Raw genomic sequence first — 22868 nt, 5'->3', positions numbered from 1 at the left:
ATTGATTGCAGGCTTTTTGAAATTCACAGGTAAAATCTAAAGGCTAAAATTAATGTGTAGTGTGACTCTTTCATCAAGAAACATTTTACCTGAGTTTCCAATAATTAGCAAATCTGATTTAAATATTTCTGCCCCATCAACCATTTATAAGAAGAGATTCATACTGACCAATTCTAACTCTGGAGTTTTGTGGCCCTGGAAATGAAAAAAATAGTGGAATCACCAAAAGAAAATACCATGGTTTAGATAATGCATAAACTGAATTTCTGTAAACTGTGGATTGTCATAAAGGAATAAAAAATGTTTTTTCAGTACCATGATATAGGAGATTTTTAATATAAATTCCTGTAAACAAAGGGGGAATAAGAGTTATTTCTGTTACTCCTTCAGGATTTCTTTACAATATTTGAAAGTCCTTTATTTTCACCCCTCTGGAATTTGTTTTATATCTCACAAAACCATTATTGAATAGAGAGAATAAAACTGAATAAACTATTTGCAGGTGGAATCCACTAGAGCTAGCCACAAGTACAAAGCTTGCACAGGTGGGCTTGGCTTCTGCCAGTGTCATTGCTCATTCCCTTCCTCTGAGAACCCCCAAAAGCATTTGAGAATTAAACCTAGAAGCCTAGTCTTTATTATTGTGACCTTGGTAGTGATGAATTTTTATTGTTACAGGCAATGAAAGCTTAGAAGAAAACTATGTCCAGGACAGTAAGATGGGGTTTGTCATCAATGCCATCTATGCCATGGCACATGGGCTGCAGAACATGCACCATGCCCTCTGCCCTGGCCACGTGGGCCTCTGCGATGCCATGAAGCCCATCGACGGCAGCAAGCTCCTGGACTTCCTCATCAAGTCCTCATTCATCGGCGTATCTGGAGAGGAGGTGTGGTTTGATGAGAAAGGAGATGCTCCTGGAAGGTAATCTTTTCAGTAATGAATCTAAATAACCTTGTGAGCCTTCTTGTGCCAGACAGATGGCAACTATGGCTTCATCTGGTTCCATGGTTTCTGGGTGTCATGAGGATAGATACAACTAGGTAGCAAAAAGTCCAGGGATAATATCAGATGAAATTACCAAAGACCACACTACTTTTTAAAATATTAAAATACTTCTTTTTCAACACCCGATACCCAGTATTCTACTGGTGCCACCCCCTTACTCAGCTATCACTTAACCCTTTTTCCAGAATGCTTGGGACCTCCCTGCAAGCCCAGGAAACTAAAGAAAGTACACTTGGCCAACAGAAACCTCTCAGACCTTGCCAGTACCGGGCCAGCGTCTTTCTGATTGATTAACTATATACCATTCTGGTTATGAAATATTTTGACTATTACACCTGGTTAAAGAGCTCAATATGCAAAGAGAACTAGGTCCTGCATGTGTCTCCCTTCTCCTCATGCTAACTTATGTTTCTGCTAACATATCTCGTGGAGCAAGAAAGGAAACAACTTTCTTTTTGGAATCGAGTCCCTATGACTTTTAAAGAATTAATCAAACAAAAAGCAGATAAAAAGTAAACCAAGGTAAATATGCATAAAATCCTCTCCAAGCCATTTTACATACAGTCTGCTCTGCAATACTTGTTTTGATACTACCAGTTGCTCAAGCATAATTGGTACATAGGAAATTTTGTTAGTATCAAGAATAGTTGTGTTCATTCATACGCAATTTCCTAGGAAAGGCATAATCAGAATGGCAGAAGAATTAACACCTTCAGGAGGAAGGAAAAAGACCCTCAGCTTGGCTGCCACTCAGCAAGCCCAGGGCCTTATAGGCCCCGTCACCTTTCAGTGTATGATGTCCCAGACTTAGAGCTTTTTAGAAAAGCATATGCTGTGTTCAAGTGGAACATCAAATCATGTAATCTTCATTGTTGTAGGTGGATCATTGTCTTTCTTTTACAGATAATAAAACTGGGTATCAGAGAAACTAAGGAACTCACCTAATGTCCACAGATTGCAAGCTGTGGAGGCAAGTGCTCTCACTCTGAGGCTTCTAATCAGGCAACATCACACTGCCTTTTAGCAGATCCTAAAATTAGCAACATGGTTGGCAATCTTCTTTTTGTGTTTTGAGAAAGAGTCTCACTCTGTTGCCCAGGCTGGAGTGCAGTGGCGCAGTCTTGGCTCACTGCAATTTCTGACCCCCGGGGTTCAAGTGATTCCCCTACCTTAGCCTCCCAAGTAGCTATGACTACAGGTGTGTGCTACCATGCCTGGTTAATTTTTTTGTATTTTTAGTAGAGATGGGGTTTCACCATGTTGGCCAGGCCGATCTTGAACTTCTGACCTCAAGTGATCCATTTACCTTGGCCTCCCAAAGTGCTGGGATTACATGTGTAAGCCACTATGCCCGACCTTGGCAACCTTCTTAATGTCATTTCAGAAGTACTGTAAGGGACTGTTTGACCCTAAATAAGCCTCCATGTATCTCTTTATTGTCAGCTTGAAGTCCTGCACTTACGGAGTACCTTGTGAGACCTAACTGGATTCTCCCTGTTAAAATCTGACAGCTCTAGGAAGGATAAATGATATCAGTCATTGTCAGCAATTAAAATGATCAATTTATCAGATTTCTTCCAAGCTGCTAGTTAGGTGGGAACAGATTTTGACTGGATGCAAGTGGGGTAGATGGAATGATTCAGGAATTGGGCATGTGAAAAGCTTCGAGGAAGTGGTACCAGGAGCAACAAGTGGGTCTGAGATTCAGAACATTGACTACCTGCCTCTGTAAACCCTCTTTCATCCTGTGTTCCACTGGACACTAGGCTCAATAAGGGGTCAGAATTAGAATGTAAACCTTCCTTCAATGATTCCCAAAGATAGCATACAATGTGCCTAGCACAAGGCCCGATGCATTTTTGATACTTCATAAATTCAAGTTTACTCCTCTCTCTTTACAAGTTATCTAAAATGTAGGTGCATAATTTTAACTTGTTTCTTCTCCATCTTTAATTAAATATTCAGATCTTACTTAAGCTTTCCCCTGGGTCTTTTCTTAGGGATCATATCCTTTTGCTTGCAATTGGTTAGCATAATCCGTTTTCAATTTCTGTTTTGAAAATCTCCCTGTACGTCCTCCTCCTGTCATACCAGTGTTCATGCTTTTGGTCCCGCTTATAATTACTTCAGTTAGTCATCACACAACGTAAACTGAATGCATTGAGAGGATGTTGTGAATATGTAATTTATAGCATAAAAAATTCCAAAATAAAGACCAACATGCCTGGAAGGAACCCTGGGGTCAAAAGAAAAGGCGGCGTTCAGTAATACACGCAGTATGAGGAAGGCTTTTTAAAACGAAGTCAGTAATTTTTCCTTGATATTTTTCAATAGATTTTTTCCCAGCTTTTAGGACTTTTTTTTAAAAAATGTGTTTTATACCAAAATATTGTGAATTTTTTTTTTTGTTTCTAAATGCTAATGAAGTGTGAACTGATTTCTATTATGAAAAAGCAAATGAAGAAGCTAAAATAAAGTCTTTGGAAACCGATTTAAAGGAAAAAGACATTCTAGAGCCAGCATTGTAGCGAAGCCTTCTTTGTGAGTATGTGAGAAGCTGTAATAATGTAATCTGAAATAAAACACAAAAATTCCTGGAAATGAAAATGGAAATTACTCACATCAAGCACTCACAACAGTACAACAGGTTCCATAGCTCTAATGAATTTAAAATGGAAAGATATCAGAGGTGTAGATTAGTGTCGTTGATCAACAGGATGAGTGTGAGCCAGCAGCCCACAGTTAATTCTCACTTGGCTATCACTCAGAAAGATACTCTAAAGAACTTTCTGGTACGTCTAGCAACTGAGGGATAATAACTCTCTATTAGTCAAAAGTCCGCACAGCAAAGAGATGAATAATGTGCTCTGGGTGTACCATTCCTCTCTTCTCATTCTAAGTGCACTTTGTTTACCTGGCAAAGGAGAGCTTTCTTTACTTTCCCAGAGTACCCTATTCTTTTAGGGGACAACTATTTGTAGAAATTGCAAGAATTTGGAGGTGGAGAAGCCATTAGCTACCCTGTGGGTGACAGAATGCATTTGCACATTAAGAACAGGCAGAAGAGACAATCAACTGACATTCCTTGTCTAGATAAAATAATAATAATAATATTAATAATAATAAAAGTCTAGGCTAGATACAGACAATAGGTTTCAGATGCCAACTTAATTTGATTGGCTGTAGCCTCCTGGAGTGATAGGCTGAGAGGGATTGTGAGCATGAGTCAGTTTAGAGAGAAATAATTGCAGGAGGGATTAAGCAGGGGTGTGTGAGATGGGAGAGGGATGAAGAGAGCTGATGAAGAAGAGTATGTGTTGATTAATTGCCATTTCCTTCAGTCAAGCACAAAGAGCAAGAGTTCATGACTCATCTTCTACTCCAGGAGGATGAGCACTTTGCATAGGTACTGCAGAAAAGAAACCCACTTTGCAAAACTAGTAAGGAGCAACCAAGCATGCAGCTTTGGGAAACTGCAACATTAATTATAGAGTGAACAGCAACATGGAAAGGAGATGTAAGAATGCTGGAGTTCCCATGACTGAGACATAAATGTTTATGCCAGTACAAAGTTGTTCTCCAGTATTCATGTAGTAATGAAAATAACCAGAGTATTTTAGGACGTTAATAGTAATAGAAATAGGAATGAAATCATGCTATTGCCTTATAGATTGTCTTTCTTCATTTAGGATGCTATAGCAAAATATCATAAACTGCATGGTTCACAAATAACAGAAATTTATTGCTCACAGTCCTGGAGGCTGGAAAGTCCAAGAACAAGGCACCAACAGATTTGGTGTCTAGTGAGGGCCTGCTTTCTGGTTCACAGATGGCGCCTTCTAATTGTTTCCTTGTGTGGTGGAAGGGGCTAGAAAGCTTTTTAAGGCTGCTTTTACTAATCTCATTCATGAGGACTTTGTCCTCATGGCCTAATCATCTCCTGAAGGCCCCTCCTCCTAATACCATCACCTTGGGGGTTAGGATTTTCAGCATATGAATGGAAGGGGGTGAACATAAGCATTTCGACCATAGGACATACGCATTTGTCCAGATTATAAAGTAGCTTTTTACATGCCTATCTTAATAAATCTCCACAAGAATCACATGAAGCTTAAAGAGTTTAGTGGCATTCCTAAGTAGTATAATCTACTGTTAAAATGTTAGAAAAGAGACCAGCTTGTACATTCCGATGTTAGATCTTGTGTTCTTTAGATTGTATCGGAGAATGTCCTATATCATATATATACATGGTGTGTGCTGTATAACATGATGTTTTGATATACTGTGTGTATATAGTGAAATGATTACTATAGTGAAGAGTTCTAAGTGTCGGTTTTGCCATTGTGTAGTGTTCCGGAATTTCAAATAACTGCAATAACTGATACCAGTTATTTGGTTTCAAAAATATTTATCCTAATCAGGGAAGAGATTAGTTTAAATGTCAGTGCACAAGACATTAAATCCTCAACATCCTTATTAATTAAAGGTGACTTTCTCAGATTTCTTGCTCTCTTAGCACCTTAAAAAAGGTTCCAGACTTGATAAAACTCACCCCTTTTAATACAGTGTAATGAAATGACAATTGAATGTGAAAAAGAAATTTGGGTTAAAGTAATCAAATAAAAAATTAATGTTCTTATTGATACTTACTCAAAGAATAACTTAGTAAACAATAATTTGAAGGACATGATCAACTTAGCAAACATAACATTATTTTTTTGGAGGATAAGCAGAGAGAAAAGTACAAGAGTAATTTATATTTTAGTGAATATGGATGATACACAGAGATTGAAGAATGGAATATACATATTTGGGATAATCAGAAGAAACATAAGAAATAAACTAAAATATTGGCAGTAGCTGATGTAAGATGATTCTAGCTGTTTTCTTATTTCCATTATTATCTACTTCCCAACTTTCTTTGTTTTCTACATTATGTCTATATTCTATAAGACATGCACGTTGTGCTCTTTGTAGGTATGATATCATGAATCTGCAGTACACTGAAGCTAATCGCTATGACTATGTTCACGTTGGAACCTGGCATGAAGGAGTGCTGAACATTGATGATTACAAAATCCAGATGAACAAGAGTGGAATGGTGCGGTCTGTGTGCAGTGAGCCTTGCTTAAAAGGCCAGATTAAGGTAAGCCACAAATGCATTCTTGCATGCTATCTGTGAGGTGGTCGGCTGCCTGGACATTAGTAAAGAACAACACGGACAATTTTAAAAACATGACTGTCAAGAAAGGGTGTGCCACACTTACAGTTTTGGCTCTTGAGTTTCCGTAAAACTGAAAAGACAAAGATTAGGAAACAGAGTGGGTAAACTCTTACAATATTTGCATAGTTTTTACTTGAATCACAATGATGGGCTGGAATCTTCAATACAATCTAGTCAGGAAACGGATGAGTAATCAAATTTTAAAAATCAAAAACAGAAGTAAATGTGAAAACCAAAGCCAATAATAGTGCTTAGTCATAGTTCTAGCTATTGTTAAAGAAAGCAGAAGCTGAACAATGCTAAATAAGCAAATAACTAAAATACCAGAAGTTGAAATAAAGTAACACAGACTGGTTATCATTTTCCGTTTCTCTACCAAGTCCTTTGTTTCTTCTGAGACTGGCATTTTTTTTTTTTTTTCAATACAAGAGAGTGTCCCCACTTTCTCACTATTTTCAGGAGCTATTTGGAGGGTGGAGTGGGGCAAGTGAATAACTATGACATCACTATATATAGAAAATGACAATAATCAAGCATCAAATCCTCAGTTGGGTGTGCTAAAGAGGCTTCTTGATGGAGAAAGCATGGAGGCAACACTCTCCGTATCCCAGGCTATTTAAAACCAAACTGGGTGATGCACTAGGAAATGGAGCATAGGGGAGGGATTGTGAATGGCAGGATATGGATTAGAAGACCTAATAGGTCTTTCGCATCCCTAATTTTCTGTGATTCATCTTGAGACACAGACAGGCTGTCACGTAAATGTCTCACAGCACAGCTGGAGCTGGGGTAAATCAGGCATGAGGCTCTGGCTCCCGCCATGCTGACTTGCCGCCATGCCATTCGTTGCTTGGGAGCTGCAAAACCACGCATGCAGGAGAGATTCTCTGATAAGTTCATGGAAGGGTCCCCAGGGCAAGAATCTCGTCATATAATGCTAAGTTTAGACAGAGGCTGGACATGCTTTATCTCAACTGACTAAAGAAAATGCAGGATCTGCAACCTGTAACATCTTTTGGTAGCTGAGAAGAGCTATCCTGGTAGACTCAAATTCTCAGTCACTCTAGTCACTTGGACAAAGAAACAAACTTCTGAGATGAATCATCCTAGTTTTAAGTATCTTGTGCCTTCTCCGCAGAAGTTATATTAAATTATTTAATAGTTGTTATGACAACCAGTCAATCAGTATAGACTCCATTCTCATGCTGTGACATGGTATTGGAGGCCTCATGCCATGGCTATGGTAAATCTTTGAATTGGTGGATTATGGGAAGATTTGGCCAATGTGTCCTACATGGCTGGGGTCACGTGGGGGATTCAGGAGATATGGAGACACTGCTAGCTTCCAAGCAGTGCAGAAGTATTTCAGTAGTCTAAGAATGTGTAAAAGTAGTATGTATGGGCTGATTTCTGTCTAGGTGGAATATTTCCACATGAGGCTGCTGATGATATAAGGTATGTTCTCTGAAATCCAGAGGCCACAAATTTCTCCTTGCCTGTTATCATGAGATGCCAGACCAAGGCATTCTGGTTGCATCATCTTTTCTAGATAGTGGGAAAAAATAGGATATCTGTGGACTGAAGTCATAGGTGGGGAGAGGACAGAAGCCCTGAGCACATGCACTTCTGCCACCCAAAGGATGCCACATGTTGGCTCAGGCTGTCTCTCCAGTTTGGTTATAGCACTGAGGTTATTGTGCAGACAATGACTGGGAAAGAGTTTTTGGAACTACAAAGTTCAGTTTTGCAGGTTATATGGAAAAAATAAAACCTGGCGAGGAAAAAACAAATTGTTGCAAGGATTTGCCGTCCTTTCAAGCTCCCTTGAAAGGAAGGAATTGTGAAAATTCCTTACTGTTACTCTGACTGCCAGGTGGCCGTGAATGGGTGCTCACATACCACGTGTGCTCCCCTTTACACCTTCCAGAGGAGAGGCCTTTGTTTTCCCCAATTCAGGGGCAAGCCTGTCCGCATATGTCCCTGCACCTAGACCCTGAAGTATTGCTACCGTCATGTTTACACTATGCCCATGCGTATTATCGAAGGAAATCCCAGAAGTTGTTGCTGAGCCATTACAGAGCATTCACTATAAATGCAAAGCACCTGGGGGCCAATATTAGAAAATTGTATATACTGCAGAAAGAAAATGTGCGTGTTCTCAATACCAACATGGAGTGGAGGTAATGGGGGATGTCTGTTTTGTTTCTCACAAGCACCTTGGGAGGTATGGAAACAAATAAAATTTGAGTCCCATTTACCAAATAATACTATGCACATTCTAACATCACTAATTTGCCACCTACCAGGCCTAGGATGCATACAGCCAGATCAGTAGCCACTGTCAAGATATAAGAGAAACAGGCAGCTTACAAGGTGATTGTAGGACATACATTTGTATTAACTGGGAAATACAGCCTTTAGGAAAGGGTTATTTGTTTTAAATATCAAATGCCATTTAAACGGCTAAAATAATAATTTGATGTCTTTTCTGATAACCCATAGAACTTTCTTATGATCATTTCCTTTGAATTTGTCAAAAACCCAGTTTTCTTGTGTTACTGATTTTTAGAATTACAAATGTATCTTATAAATACAATATCTTGTGGAGGAAGAAATAATTTCAGTCATACCACAAACACAGGTAAATAAAATAATACTTTTTATTGTTGTGTGTAACCTTAGTGTCCTGTCAGGAAATAAAGAGCCCACGCCAGATGGTTTACTAGGGGAAATTTAACAGAAGAAAATGGTTACCAAAGTAAAAAGGGGTACTGAGGCAACTCAAAGGTGACCAACAGCAGTGTCTACTCCCACTCCAGAGCTAGAAAGACCCAGGGAAACCTCGTAGCTACTACCTCTGAGCTATCTCTGAAGTGGGAGAGTGAGGGCACCCTGGCTTTTCTCTTCTCCTTTTCTTTTGCCTCCCATTAGTTCCTCTTACTTTACCAAATCCATCCAGAAGACAACTGGCAAGAGATCCTGGAAAATGTAGTTCACAAGTATCTTCGCTCAGGTTCCCTTGAACCCTACTAACTATGCAGGGCTTAATTGCTAATACATTAATGGAAGATTCAATCCTAAAGAAACAAGAATGAGGGAGAAAGGGAAGTGAGATATGGAAGGATGGGGGAAAGCAAAACAAAACAAGGTGACACGTTATTGAGGAGGAGATTGCTTCACTGCACATAACTAATCACGTTGCCTCAAGAGGTCACTGGATAGGCTATTCAGACTATTGGAGGAAGGATGGGAGAGGAATGAATGTGTTCACTTCATCCTCTTTTCTGCTTCGTGTGGCCAAAGGTTATGCTCACAGGAAGTTACATCACCAGATCCCTTCAGGCAGCTGCTGAGGAAGCCAGAGCCCAGGCCCTGTAACACAGCGCTTCTTCAGATTCTGGAAGCAATATGAGGAGTGAGAGCCTAGGTGGGTCTCCTATGGTCTGGCCTGGGTCCTGCTACGGTGAGTCCAGCAGGGACAGTTCTGGAACCCAGAGCCTACTCAAAGGGAGGGAGAGACAACTAGAGATGACAGAGATGAAGGAGCAGTGTCGAGACTGCAGTAGCAGACATAACAGCAATGTCTAGAACTCTCCGAGTGTTGATAGCCAAGGGCCCAAGACACAAGTGCAGCCAAAGAGAGTATACGGCGACAGATAAAATCTGAACAGTGTTGTGCAGGCAAACATCAGGTACCTCGTGTGTGTGTTGATCTCACATACAGAACCCACTGCTGTTTTCCTTGCTGTAGTGAAGGACAGGAAAGGGGCAGAAAGGGGAGGAAAGGTAAAGGAAAAGAAAGTGCTGGAAAGGAGAAGAGAGGTAATCAAGATCAGGGACTAACATTGGTCAAGTGTGTTCTTAAGCAAGTACAATAGATGCTTTACAGACATCATTTCAATTACTCCTTAAAATGACCCTTTGAAAGCAGGTATTATCATCCCCCCATTTTATAGATGAGGGAATCTGAGACCCAGAGGGATTGAGTCACTTGCCCCTAAGCTCTCAGCTAGAAATTGCCAAAGCTGGGCTTGGAGCCAACTCAAAGCTGTTATCATCCCACGGACACATGTTGTTCAACTATCTTTCATTATATGAACTGGCACATTTCCTACAAACGCATATTTCAATTTCTAAGCCTTATTTTTTTCAATAGCTCACAATAAAATCATAAGTAAAGAGCCACTTTTAAAATTCTGAGGGAACAGAATCCAGAATTCAGGAAGCAATATTTGTGAAGGAGGCTGGCAGAGTTAATAGAGACTGAGACATTGACAGGGAAGTGAGGGCAAGGATACTGAAGATTGATTTCACTGGCCTCCTGTTCTTTCTCCCCCTCTCTCCTCTCCCTGCTCTCTTCTGCTTTCTTTTTCTCTTAAGTTTATATTTGAATTCTTTTCTCCAAGATGTTGGTTTTGGGTTGGGAGGTTGAGGTAAGAGAATAGAGATAATCTTACCTCTTCCTATCATCACCCAGCCAATCATGACAGAATTCTGGAGATACTAGGTCAATGTGGCACACATCATAAATGTTTCTCCTCATTTACACATGCCCTGCCGTTGTAAAGTGGCACCTTATTTATATATAACAAAGTCCACTCACACATATCTTACACATTATAGGCTTCAGAATTAACTTTTCATTTACGAGATAAGACATTTCATCTGATTTCTTGGAATTGTCTACCAGAGAAATAAAATGTTCATTTTAAAAGGCATTAGAAATGTAGCCCTAACAAAAGAAGCCTGCTTAATTTAAACCTCTAACATGCTCCTTGCTCAATTTTAGCTTCTTATATGACTGATTTTTCCCATGGATGAGCAAAGAGGCCAAAGAGCAGATTCACTGAGAATCAAAGCAAAGGGAACATGATCATTCTCATTACGACCTAACATACCCTTAAAAATGGATGGAAGTAAGAGAGGTCCACTAAGAAACCATTTATATTTGGCTGGAATTGGAACATTAAATATGCCTAGGTTTGTGCCATGAGCATTATTAAATAATGCTGCTACAGGAGTTCGTGTCTGGCTTTTCCTGTTAGTAGATACAGCTACTTGAGAGAAATCGCCAGTGGAGAAAACTTATAATTTCTAATAATATCCTTCTTTAAAAAATAAAATTACTCATATTAATTTTCAGATTGACACCTTTCAACATAGGCCATTGATTAAAAAGTAGCCAAGTTGTGTTCGGTCATGTCTCTTCAAGCCTCTGCAGAGACTGGGATTAAAGTCTCAGATTCCAGAGCATTTGTCATCATCAGCAACCTAAGATTCTTCCTTAGCTCCCTTATCTTAACATCATTTCCCTCTTCCTCTGTACATTTTTCTGCTATTCAAAGAGCTCTCTATATTTACAGTTGCTTAGTTAGCCTAGCTTCCACATTACTGGGTAAAAAATGCTGTTTATCTGGAAGCTTGGATACCCATTCTCCCATTCTTTACCACGATAGTCAAGCAATTAGTACAACCCTACTTTTCCTAATAATAAGAAAAGGAATGTGATGAGGTGAAAGTGATACTCTAGAACTTAATATAAAATCTGTATATGTGTCTATGTATGTGTATGTATGTACACATTTGTGTGGGTGTACTATTAATATATTTCTACTATGTGTAAGCAGTTCTTCCTGTTGCTTTATACAGAAACAGCTACATGAAATAGATGTGTTCTCAGCTATTTAAATAGATGATGTCCTCAGGGAGAAAAACAACTTTAATAATGTGATAGATGAAACTAATATTCTATGGAAATCAGCTAGATGAACTTTGAAAAGCCTTATGATTCCACTTACTTTGCAGTGATGGAAACATTGCAACATGTTTGTCAAAATACAAGATTAAAAAAAAGCTATAACACCATTTCCTGATAAGAGCTACCACTCGAAAGATATTGCCCCTCTGATCTCGCTGGCAGTGGTTGGAAAGTTGAGGGAACGGGAGCCTAAAAAGGCAGAGGAAAATGGTGTTGGGAAGAGGATAGACAACGCATCAGCTTCCACCTTTCCTACTCCCACATTGAATGCAAGTAGCTCATCTGCTGATTTACTTCTAGGTCACATTGTAAATAATGCTGGGTTGATGATTTTATACTCAATTTTTCCATCTGCAATTGCTCCAAGTTCAGAGTTCAAAGTGTGTCACATTGTGGCTGTATTTCCTTTCACCTCTAGCTATTTATTTTTGTTTGTAGAGGCTACACCATAGAATATAGAAATAGTTCCTTTCTCCTCCAGTGCATGTGCTTCAAAATTGCTTGTATGCATTTGCTTTCCTCCAGACAGTGTGAGGAGGAATGTTGTCTTGTATATGATAGAAAGAGAATTGTTTAGACCGAAATCTACCTCAAGTAAATTATCTTATTCTTCAAACAATCATCACTATCTGATTACTACCTGATTGGCACTGGCATCTCATGACCCTGTCCCCATGACCCAGTCCAGCCAGCCCCGGCTGGCAATAGCTTAATGAGATTATTCCTTTTTCTTTAACCATTTCATGCCTCCTAACGTGGATTATCTTTGAATACTTTTCACATCTGTAATGAGTATTTTTATTCTTGTTCAGCTGTGTTTTATAATTTTGACCAAGTTAATGAATACCTATCTTTTGTTCTCATTTGGAAACATAAAAGAAAATATTAAAGAATAGTACAATGATTACTCACATATCCACCAATCTCATTCAAGAATTATAAATCTTTTAGCATATCATGCCTCTCTCTCTGTCTCTGTTTCTCCCTCTTCTATTTTTTTCAGAACCATTTAAAAGGTAAAAATATCATCAAATTTTATACCTTAATACCTCAGCTTTTATCTTCTAATAAGGACAATTCTCATATAGTCGTCAAACCAGCTAAGAAAGTTAACAATAACATCTTCAGCCATATCTGTCACATCCACCCCAGCTTTTTCCCTCTTTGTGAATCAAAACAAGCTAACCATCTAAATCATATAGTTAATGTAACCATTTTGGCATCTAGTAAAACAATGGTTCAGTTCCTCCACTGTGTAATATCTTCTCAATTCTACTGCAAAATGGCAAGTTCTGAGTACAAATTGCCCACAGGCATATCAAAAAATCACGTACCTGAGAACTCTATGATTACGTAATGATGAGATCTGCCTGTGCTACTAAAATTTTGAAAAGGAATCAAAGCACAAACATTGTCTTTAGTGTCTTATTGTGAATGTAAAAAAAAAAAAATGAAATTACTATAGTATCTCTGAAGGAGGGGAAACTTCGCAAACACAGGTCAAACTGAAAAATTCCATGGAAGTATCATTAATTTATCCACAACCACTCTAAGTAATGCCTATACCTTCATCACTCCCCCTCTGACCTATATCTGTGCTGTTCTCTTGCTCACTGAACTTTTCTGTTATTACCTCAGATCCAGCCCCTTCATCACTTTCAGGGACAGATCCCCATGGAAAAACACTGTGAATCATGGGCTATTGGGCAGAACAGGGGACACAGCAAGGCTGACATGTCTTTGGTGGCAGTGACAAAAGTGGGGCACATTTAATTTTTTAAGTAGACATTTATTGAAGTATAATGTACACACAGAAAAGTAGCAGAGGACAGCACAAGTATGAATATGGAGGGTACGCATCTTACCTAGCCTTACTCTAGCTGTCCACTCTGTCTAGAGCACTCTCTCACCAGATAGCTACGCCCTTTCCCTCCCTCAAGATTTTGCTCAAATGGCAACATCTTAGTGGGACCTTACCTGACCACTATATGCAAAATGGCAACCCCATATTTCAGGTGTCTTCCTAACAGGACGAGGACCAGAGAAATGCAGGCACCTATGGTACAGACTTCAAGAAGGCGGTCACTCTCAAGGTCCTGCAAGCTGGGTGAGGACTTGCATGTCCCTGAGGGAGAAAGTCTCTTTAAATTTGGTCCCTAGACATTCTCCTTGCCTCATCTTGGTTTCTTCCCTATGACCTATTCCTCTTTCTTGCTTTAGTTTTTCCAAACCCTTTTTTTCCAGAATGACAGCTCCTCAAAGGTGGGGATATTATCTGTTTTGTTCACTGATTATTTCCGGCCTTGATACAGTGCCTGACACCTTGTATGTAGGCTAGGCAATCAAATGCGTATTTCAAATAAATGAATGAATGGATGAAAGAGTCAATGAATGACTGAATACATATGCTCTGCATAGGCATTTTTATTGACACATAATAATGGTACATGTTTATGGGGTACACATGATATTTTAATACATGCATACAATATGTAATGATCAAATCTGGGTCAGTGGGATATCCATCACTTCAAATATTTATCATTTCTTTGTGTTGGGAACATTCCAAATGTTCTCTTCTAGCCATTTTTAAATATACAAGAAATTATTGTTAACTACAGTCCCCCTGTTGTGCTATCAAACACTAGCATTTATTTGTTCTATCTAACTGTTTTTTTATTTTTTATTTTTTATTATACTTTAAGTTCTAGGGTACATGTGCATAACGTGCAGGTTTGTTACATATGTATACTTGTGCCATGTTGCTGTGCTGCACCCATCAACTCGTCAGCACCCATCAACTCGTCATTTACATCAGGTATAACTCCCAATGCAATCCCTCCCCCCTCCACCCTCCCCATGATAGGCCCCGGTGTGTGATGTTCCCCTTCCCGAGTCCAAGTGATCTCATTGTTCAGTTCCCACCTATGAGTGAGAACATGCAGTGTTTGGTTTTCTGTTCTTGTGATAGTTTGCTAAGGATGATGGTTTCCAGCTGCATCCATGTCCCTACAAAGGACACAAACTCATCCTTTTTTATGGCTGCATAGTATTCCATGGTGTATATGTGCCACATTTTCTTAATCCAGTCTGTCACTGATGGACATTTGGGTTGATTCCAAGTCTTTGCTATTGTGAATAGTGCCGCAATAAACATACGTGTGCATGTGTCTTTATAGCAGCATGATTTATAATCCTTTGGGTATATCCCCAGTAATGGGATGGCTGGGTCATATGGTACATCTAGTTCTAGATCCTTGAGGAATCGCCATACTGTTTTCCATAATGGTTGAACTAGTTTACAATCCCACCAACAGTGTAAAAGTGTTCCTATTTCTCCACATCCTCTCCAGCACCTGTTGTTTCCTGACTTTTTAATGATCGCCATTCTAACTGGTGTGAGATGGTATCTCATTGTGGTTTTGATTTGCATTTCTCTGATGGCCAGTGATGATGAGCATTTTTTCATGTGTCTGTTGGCTGTATGAATGCCTTCTTTTGAGAAATGTCTGTTCATATCCTTTGCCCACTTTTTGATGGGGTTGTTTGTTGTTTGTTTTTTTCTTGTAAATTTGTTTGAGTTCTTTGTAGGTTCTGGATATTAGCCCTTTGTCAGATGAGTAGATTGCAAAAATTTTCTCCCATTCTGTAGGTTGCCTGTTCACTCTGATGGTAGTTTCTTTTGGTGTGCAGAAGCTCATTAGTTTAATTAGATCCCATTTGTCAATTTTGGCTTTTGCTGCCGTTGCTTTTGGTGTTTTAGACATGAAGTCTTTGCCCATGCCTATGTCCTGAATGGTACTACCTAGGTTTTCTTCTAGGATTTTTATGGTATTAGGTCTAACATTTAAGTCTCTAATCCATCTTGAATTAATTTTCGTATAAGGAGTAAGGAAAGGATCCAGTTTCAGCTTTCTACTTATGGCTAGCCAATTTTCCCAGCACCATTTATTAAACAGGGAATCCTTTCCCCATTTCTTGTTTCTCTCAGGTTTGTCAAAGATCAGTTGGCTGTAGATGTGTGGTATTATTTCTGAGGACTCTGTTCTGTTCCATTGGTCTATATGTCTGTTTTGGTACTAGTACCATGCTGTTTTGGTTACTGTAGCCTTGTAGTATAGTTTGAAGTCTGAATTTTGATATGCATTAACCAGTCTCTCTTTATTCACCCCTCTCCTTTCCCCTTCCCAGCCTCAGGTAATCAGCATTCTATTTTCTACCTCCATGAGACCAACTTTTAAAACTCCCACATATGACTAAGAACATGCAATGTATTTCTTTCTGTGCTTTGCTTATTTAACACGATGTCCTCTAGGCTCATTCATGTTTCTCCAAGTAACAGGATTTCATATACCTATTGGCCATTTGTATACCTTCTTTTGAGATATGTCTATTTAGCTTTTATTCTCATTTTAAAAATCAGGTTATTTGTTTTCTTGCCCTTGAGTTGTTTGAGTTATTTACATATTCTGGTTATTAATCTGTTGTTGGACGGATTGTTTGCAAATATTTTTGCCCATTCTGTAGGTTGTCACTTCACTCTGTTAATTGTTTCCTTTGCTGTGAAGGAGCTTTTAGCTTGATATAATCTCATTTGTCTACTTTTGCTTTTGTTGCCTGTGCTTTTGAGGTCTCATCCAGAAAATCTTTGCCCAGACCAACGTCTTGAAATGTTTCCCCAATATTTTTCTCTAGTAGTTTCATAGTTTCAGCTCTGACATTTAAGTCTCTTATCCATTTTGAATTTACTTTTGTATATAGTGAGAAATAGGCATTTAGTTTTTTTTCTTCTGCATGTGAATATCCGTATTTTCTTAGCACCATTTATTAGAGACTGTCCTTCCCCCAATGAATTTTCTTGGAGTCTTTGTAGAAAATAAGATGGTTGTAAATATGTGAACTCATTTCTAGACTCTATCTTCTGTTCCACTGGCCTGTGTGTCTGTTTTTATGCCACAATCATGCTGCTTTAATTAACTACCTGTGTAGTACATTTTGAAGTCAGATAGTGTGATGCCTCCAGCTTTGTTCTTTTGCTCAAGATTGTTGGGTTATTTGGATTCTTTTGTGGTTCCATGAGAATTTTAGGATGTTTTATTCTATTTTTATTATTTTAACTTCCCAGAGGGTACAAAGTTTTTTACATGGATAAATTGCATGCCACTGAGGTTTGGTGTGGGGATGATCCAGTCACCCAGTTAGAGAGCTAGTATCAGACAGGAAGTTTTTCAACCCATGGCCCTCATAGTAGTAGTCCCCAGTGTCTGTTGCCATCTTCATGTCCATGTTTACCGAATGTGTAGCTCCTGCTTATAAATGAGAACCTGCAGTGTTTGCAAGTTTTCTATTCCTGAATTAGTTTACTTAGGATGATGGCCTCCAGCTACATCTATGTTGCTGCAAAAGATGTGATTTTTCTTTTTTATGGCTGTGTAATATTTTATGGTGTATATGGACTTCATTTTTCTTTATCCAGTCCACCATTGATGGGCATCTAGCTTGATTCTATGTTTTTGCTATTGTGAAGAGTGCCATGATGAATACATGAAATCATGTGTCTTCTGTGAAGATTACTATTGGTATTTTGATAAGGATTGCATTTAATCTGTAGATCACTTTGAGTAGTATAGACATTTAAACTATCTTATTTCTTGGAAGCATGAACATGGAATATCTTTTTATTGTTCTGTATCCTCTTCAATTGCTTTCATCAGTGTATTATAGTTTTCATTGTAAAAATATTTTATCTCTTTGGTTAAATTTATTTATATGTATTTTTTGGTAGCTACTTTAAATGAAAAATGCTTTTTTATTTCTTCCTCAGATTGTTCACTATTGGCATATAGACATACCAATAATATTTGTATGTTGATGTTGCATCCTGCAAATGTCCTGAATTCATTTATCAGTTTCTACAGTTTGACTCTTTAGATTTTTCTAAATAGATTATTTTGTCATCTGAAAACAAGTTCAATTTGACTTCTTCCTTTCCAATTTGGATTCCTTTTATTGCTTTCTCTTGCCTAATTTCCCTGGCTAGAACTTCCAGTACCATATTGAATAAAAATAGTGAAAGTGGTCAACATTACCTTATTCCATATCTTAGAAGAAAAGGATTTCAATTTTTCCCTGTTCAGTAAAATGTCAGCTGTGGGTTTGTCATATATGGCCTTATTATGTTGATGGATGTTTCTTATATAACTAATTTGTGAGAATTTTTACTATTAAGGGATGTTGAATTTTATCAAATACTTTTTCTGCATCTATTGAAATGATCATATCGGTTTTTTGTTTGTTTGTTTGTTTGTTTGAGACGGAGTCTAGCTCTGTCGCCCTGGCTGGAGTGCAGTGGCCGGATCTCAGCTCACTGCAAGCTCCGCCTCCTGGGTTTAGGCCATTCTCCTGCCTCAGCCTCCCGAGTAGCTGGGACTACAGGCGCCCGCCACCTCACCTGGCTAGTTTTTTGTATTTTTTAGTAGAGACGGGATTTCACCATGTTAGCCAGGATGGTCTCGATCTCTTGACCTTGTGATCCACCCGTCTCAGCCTCCCAAAGTGCTGGGATTACAGGCTTGAGCCACCGCGCCCGGCTGATCATATCGTTTTTGTTCTTCATTCTGTTGATGTGGTATTAAACCATCCTTGAATGCCTGAGATAAATCCCAATGGATTGTAGTTAAAAATCTTTTTGATGTACTGTGGAATTTGGTTTGCCAGTATTTTGTTGAGGATTTTTGCATTTATGTTTATCAGGGATATTGACTTGTAGCTTTCTTTTTGTTGTGTCCTTGTCTGGTTTTGTATCAGGATAATGATGGCTTTGTAGAATGAGTTTGGAAGAATTCACTTCTCTTCAATTTATTGGAATAGTTTGAGAATAATTGGTACTGGTCTTCTTTAAAAGTCCAGTGGAATTCAGCAGTAAATCCATCTGATCCAGGACTTTTCTTTCTTAAGAGATTTTTATTACTGATTCAATCTTTTTACCCATTATTGGTATGTTCAGGCTTTCTGTTTCTTTATGGTTCAATCTCAGTAGGTTATATGTATTCAGGACATTATTTACTCTAGATTTCCCAATCTGTTGGCATATAGTTGTTCACAATGGTCCTCTGTGTTTGTGTGGTATCAATTGTAATGCCTTCTTTTTTCATCTCTGATTTTATTTACTTAGGTCTTCTCTCTTTTTTTTTCTTAGCTTGTCTAGTTAAAGATGTGTCCATTTTGTTTATCTTTTCATAAAACTAATTTTTTATCTTTTGTATTTTTTTGTTTCATATTTCTACTTTGATATTTATTATTTATTTTCTTCTATTAATTTGGGGTTTGGTTTATTTTTGCTTTTCTATTTCTTTTAGGTGCATTATGAGGTTGTTTATTTGAAGTTTTTCTATATTTTTGATATAGGTATTTATTGCTGTATACTTCCTTTTCAGTGCTGCTTTTGCTGTGTACTGTAGGTTTTGGTATCTTGTGTTTCCACTTTTATTTGTTTCTCAATTTTTAAATTTTCTTCTTAATTTATTTATGGACCCATTGGTCATTCAGAAGCATGTCATTTATTTTCCCTGTATTTTTGCAATTTCCAAAATTACTCTTGTTATTGATTTCTAGTTTTATTCTATTGTGATCTGAAAAGATATATGATATAATTTTGATTTTTTTGAATTTTGGGGTCTTATTTTGTCACCCAATGTATGATCTATCCTAAAGAATGTTACATGAACTGCTCGTGAGAAGAATATGCACTCTGTAGCAGTTATATAGGGTGTTCTGTAAATGTCAGTTAGGTCCATTTGGTCTAAAATGTAATTCAACTCCAATGTTTCTTTATTGATTTTCTGTCTGAATGATTGGTCCATTGCTAAAAGTGGAGTGTCAAAGTCTCCAACTATTATTGTATAGCAGTCTATCTCTCTATATATGTCTAAGAATGTTTGCTTTGTATATTTGGGTACTCTGATGTTGGGTGCATAGATATTTACAACCGGTATATCCTCTTGTTGAATTGACCCATTTGTCATTATAAAATAAAGAGACATATAACATTTGTCTCTCTTTACAGTTTTGACTTGAAGTCTGTTTCATCTGATATGAGTATAGCTACTCTTGCTCTTTTAAGGATGCAGCCTCTCTTGATGTTGTGCAAGTTTAAGTGAAGACTTGCATATAATTGAAGGAAAGGTCTCATTAAGTTTGTTCCCTAGGCCCTTTTCTTTCTTCACCTCCATTTCTGCTCTGTACCCTATTTCTCTTTCTTGATTTAACTTTTTCCATAGCCTTTTTCCAGAATGACAGCTCCTCACAGGTAGTGATATTATCTGCTTTGTTCACTGATTATTTCTAACCTTGACATACTGCCTGATGCATTGTAGGCACTCAAATAGAATTTTGGATGAGTAAATGAATAAATGGTGAATGAAGGAATTAATGAATAATTGAATAAATATCTATTCATTGGCATTTTGTTTCCCCTTCTAGAGATATACTTAATCCATTGTATAAGATTTTTGAGCTCTTTAACTTCAAATATCAGGTCTTTCCATCTCTTTATTGACATGCATAACACCTTGTCGACCACAGTGGGTCACTAAACAAAAGTTAATTAATTGAATATATATATGCCAAACCCTGAGATGCAATTTTGGCTCTCATCATAATCTGTCATCATGCTGGCAGCCATTGTGATACTGGGAGGAGCCTAATTCTTGGAAATAACTTGGCTGAGGTTTGTGCAAGGTACTGAGTCTATCTACACACATCCCCTCATTTACAAAATGTACATAATTAACTGCACCCTGTGGAGTAGTTGCCAAGATTCGTGTAATTCTATGTAGAGTGCCTAGCACACAGTTTGACTTAATATATGTCAACTTTTTGATCATTTTATGTTCTTATCATTTTATTATATTTTGTCTGTGATAAATTACAATGTAGTCCTACATTGTATGATATGTTTTGTAGTTCTATATCTTTCTTTTATTACAATTGAATTCTTCATTTCCATTTTTTCTTTCTCTCATATTCTATATTATTGCCTTCCATTCTTTCACATACATTGTTGAGTAATTAATATGTGCCAAGAACTGTGCTAGCACTGTGAATGCAAAGGAAATAAACATGGCCTCTTCTTTTGAGGAACTCGTAGTGTAGCTAGGGAAAAAACAAAACAGATCAGTAATTAGATTCTATTGTTGCCCAAACTCTCAAGGAGGATATGAAGTGCTATGGGGACACAGGCCAGTGGAGCTAGCTCCTTTCTCTTACAGCTGACTCTCCCACAGTTCTTTTTCCTTTTTATTTTAATTTTTGTGGGTACATAGTAGGTGTATATATATTTATGAAGTACATGATATTTTTGGAGACAAGCATACAATGTAGAATGAGTGCATCTTGAAGAATGGGGTATTCCTCCCGTGAAGCATTTGTCCTTTGAGTTATAAACAATCCAATTACAATTTTACAGTATTTTAAAATGTACAATCCAGTTATTAGTGACTATAGTTACCCTATGGTGCTATCAAACAGTAGCCTTAATCCATTCTGTTTCTTTTGTACCTATTAACCATCCCCACCTCCTCCCCATTCCCCAACTACTCTTCCCAGCCTCTGGTAGCCGTTCTTCTGCTGGGTTCATGAGTTCAATTGATTTGGTTTTTCGATCCCACAGATAAATGGGAATATGTGATGTTTGTGTTTTTGTGCCTGGGTTATTTTCCTTAACATAATAATCTCAAGTTCCATCCATGTTGTTGCAAATGACTGGATCTCATTGTTTTTATGGCTGAATAATACTCCATTGTATATATGTATTACCTTTTCTTTATTAATTCACCTGTTGATGAACATTTAAGTTGCTTCCAAATCTTAGCTATTAGAAAAAGTGCTACAACAAACATAGGAGTGCAGATATCTCTTCAACATACTGATTTCCTTTCTGTTGTGTACTTAGCAGAGGCATTGCTGGATCAGATGGTAGCTCAATGTTCAGTTTTTTAAGGAAACTCCAAACTATTCTCCATAGTGATTGTATTAATTTACATCCCCACGAACAATGTACAAGGGTTCCCTTTTCTGCACATCTTCTCCAGCATTTGTTATTGCCTGTCATTTGGATATAAACCATTTTAACTGGGGTGAGATGATAACTCATTGTAGTTTTGATATGCATTTCTCTGACGATCAATGATGTTGAGCACTTTTTCTTACACCTGTTTGCCTTGTATGTAAGAAGACTTGTATGTCTTCTTTTAAGAAACATGTATTTAAATTTTTGCCTATAGTTTGATTGGATTATCAGATTTTTTTTTCCTATAGAGTTATTTGAGCTCTTTATATATTCTGGTTATTAATTCCTTCCAGGATGGGTAGTTTGCAAATATTTAATTCCATTCTGTGGGTTGTCTTTTCATTTTATTGATTGTATCTTTTGCTGTGAAGAACATTTCTTACTTGATATGATCCCATTTGTCCATTTTTGCTTTGGTTGCCTGTGCTTGTAGGGTATTGCTCAAGAAATTTTTGTCCAGATCAATGTCCTGGAAATTTTCCCCAGTGTTTTCTTGCATTTTCATAATTTAGGTCTTAGATTAAGTCTTTAATTGATCTTTATTTGATTTTTTTGTGTACGGGGAGAGATGGGGTCTAGTTTCATTCTTCTGCATATGAATATCCAGTTTCCCCAACACCATTTATTAAAGACACTGTCTTTTTGCAGTGTATATTATGAGTACCTTTGTCAAAAATAAGTTTACTATAGGTGTGTGGATTTGTTTCTGGATTCTCTATTCTGATGAATTGGTCTATGTGTCTGTTTTTATGCCAGTACTGTGCTGTTTTGGTTACTATAGCCCTGTAGTATAATTTGAAGTCAGGTA

The 22868-nt window shown here is 37.8% G+C and overlaps 1 protein-coding gene across 3 annotated transcripts in view; it reads left to right on the top strand.

Moving 5' to 3' along the window:
- GRM1 (glutamate metabotropic receptor 1) overlaps window positions 1–22868 on the top strand; it is a 364089-nt gene that overhangs the window by 274767 nt on the left and 66454 nt on the right. For all 3 annotated transcript variants that reach the window (XM_031667358.1, XM_031667360.1, XM_031667359.1), the window contains 2 exons: window positions 679–925; window positions 5987–6155. In XM_031667358.1, the coding sequence (XP_031523218.1) occupies window positions 679–925; window positions 5987–6155 (416 nt within the window). The remainder of the gene's footprint in view (window positions 1–678; window positions 926–5986; window positions 6156–22868) is intronic.

The sequence above is a fragment of the Papio anubis genome, chromosome 6 (assembly GCF_008728515.1).
Source record: "Papio anubis isolate 15944 chromosome 6, Panubis1.0, whole genome shotgun sequence".
NCBI lineage: Eukaryota > Metazoa > Chordata > Mammalia > Primates > Cercopithecidae > Papio > Papio anubis.
Note: the sequence above shows the minus strand (reverse complement) of the source record. Positions and strands in the feature narration are given on the sequence as shown.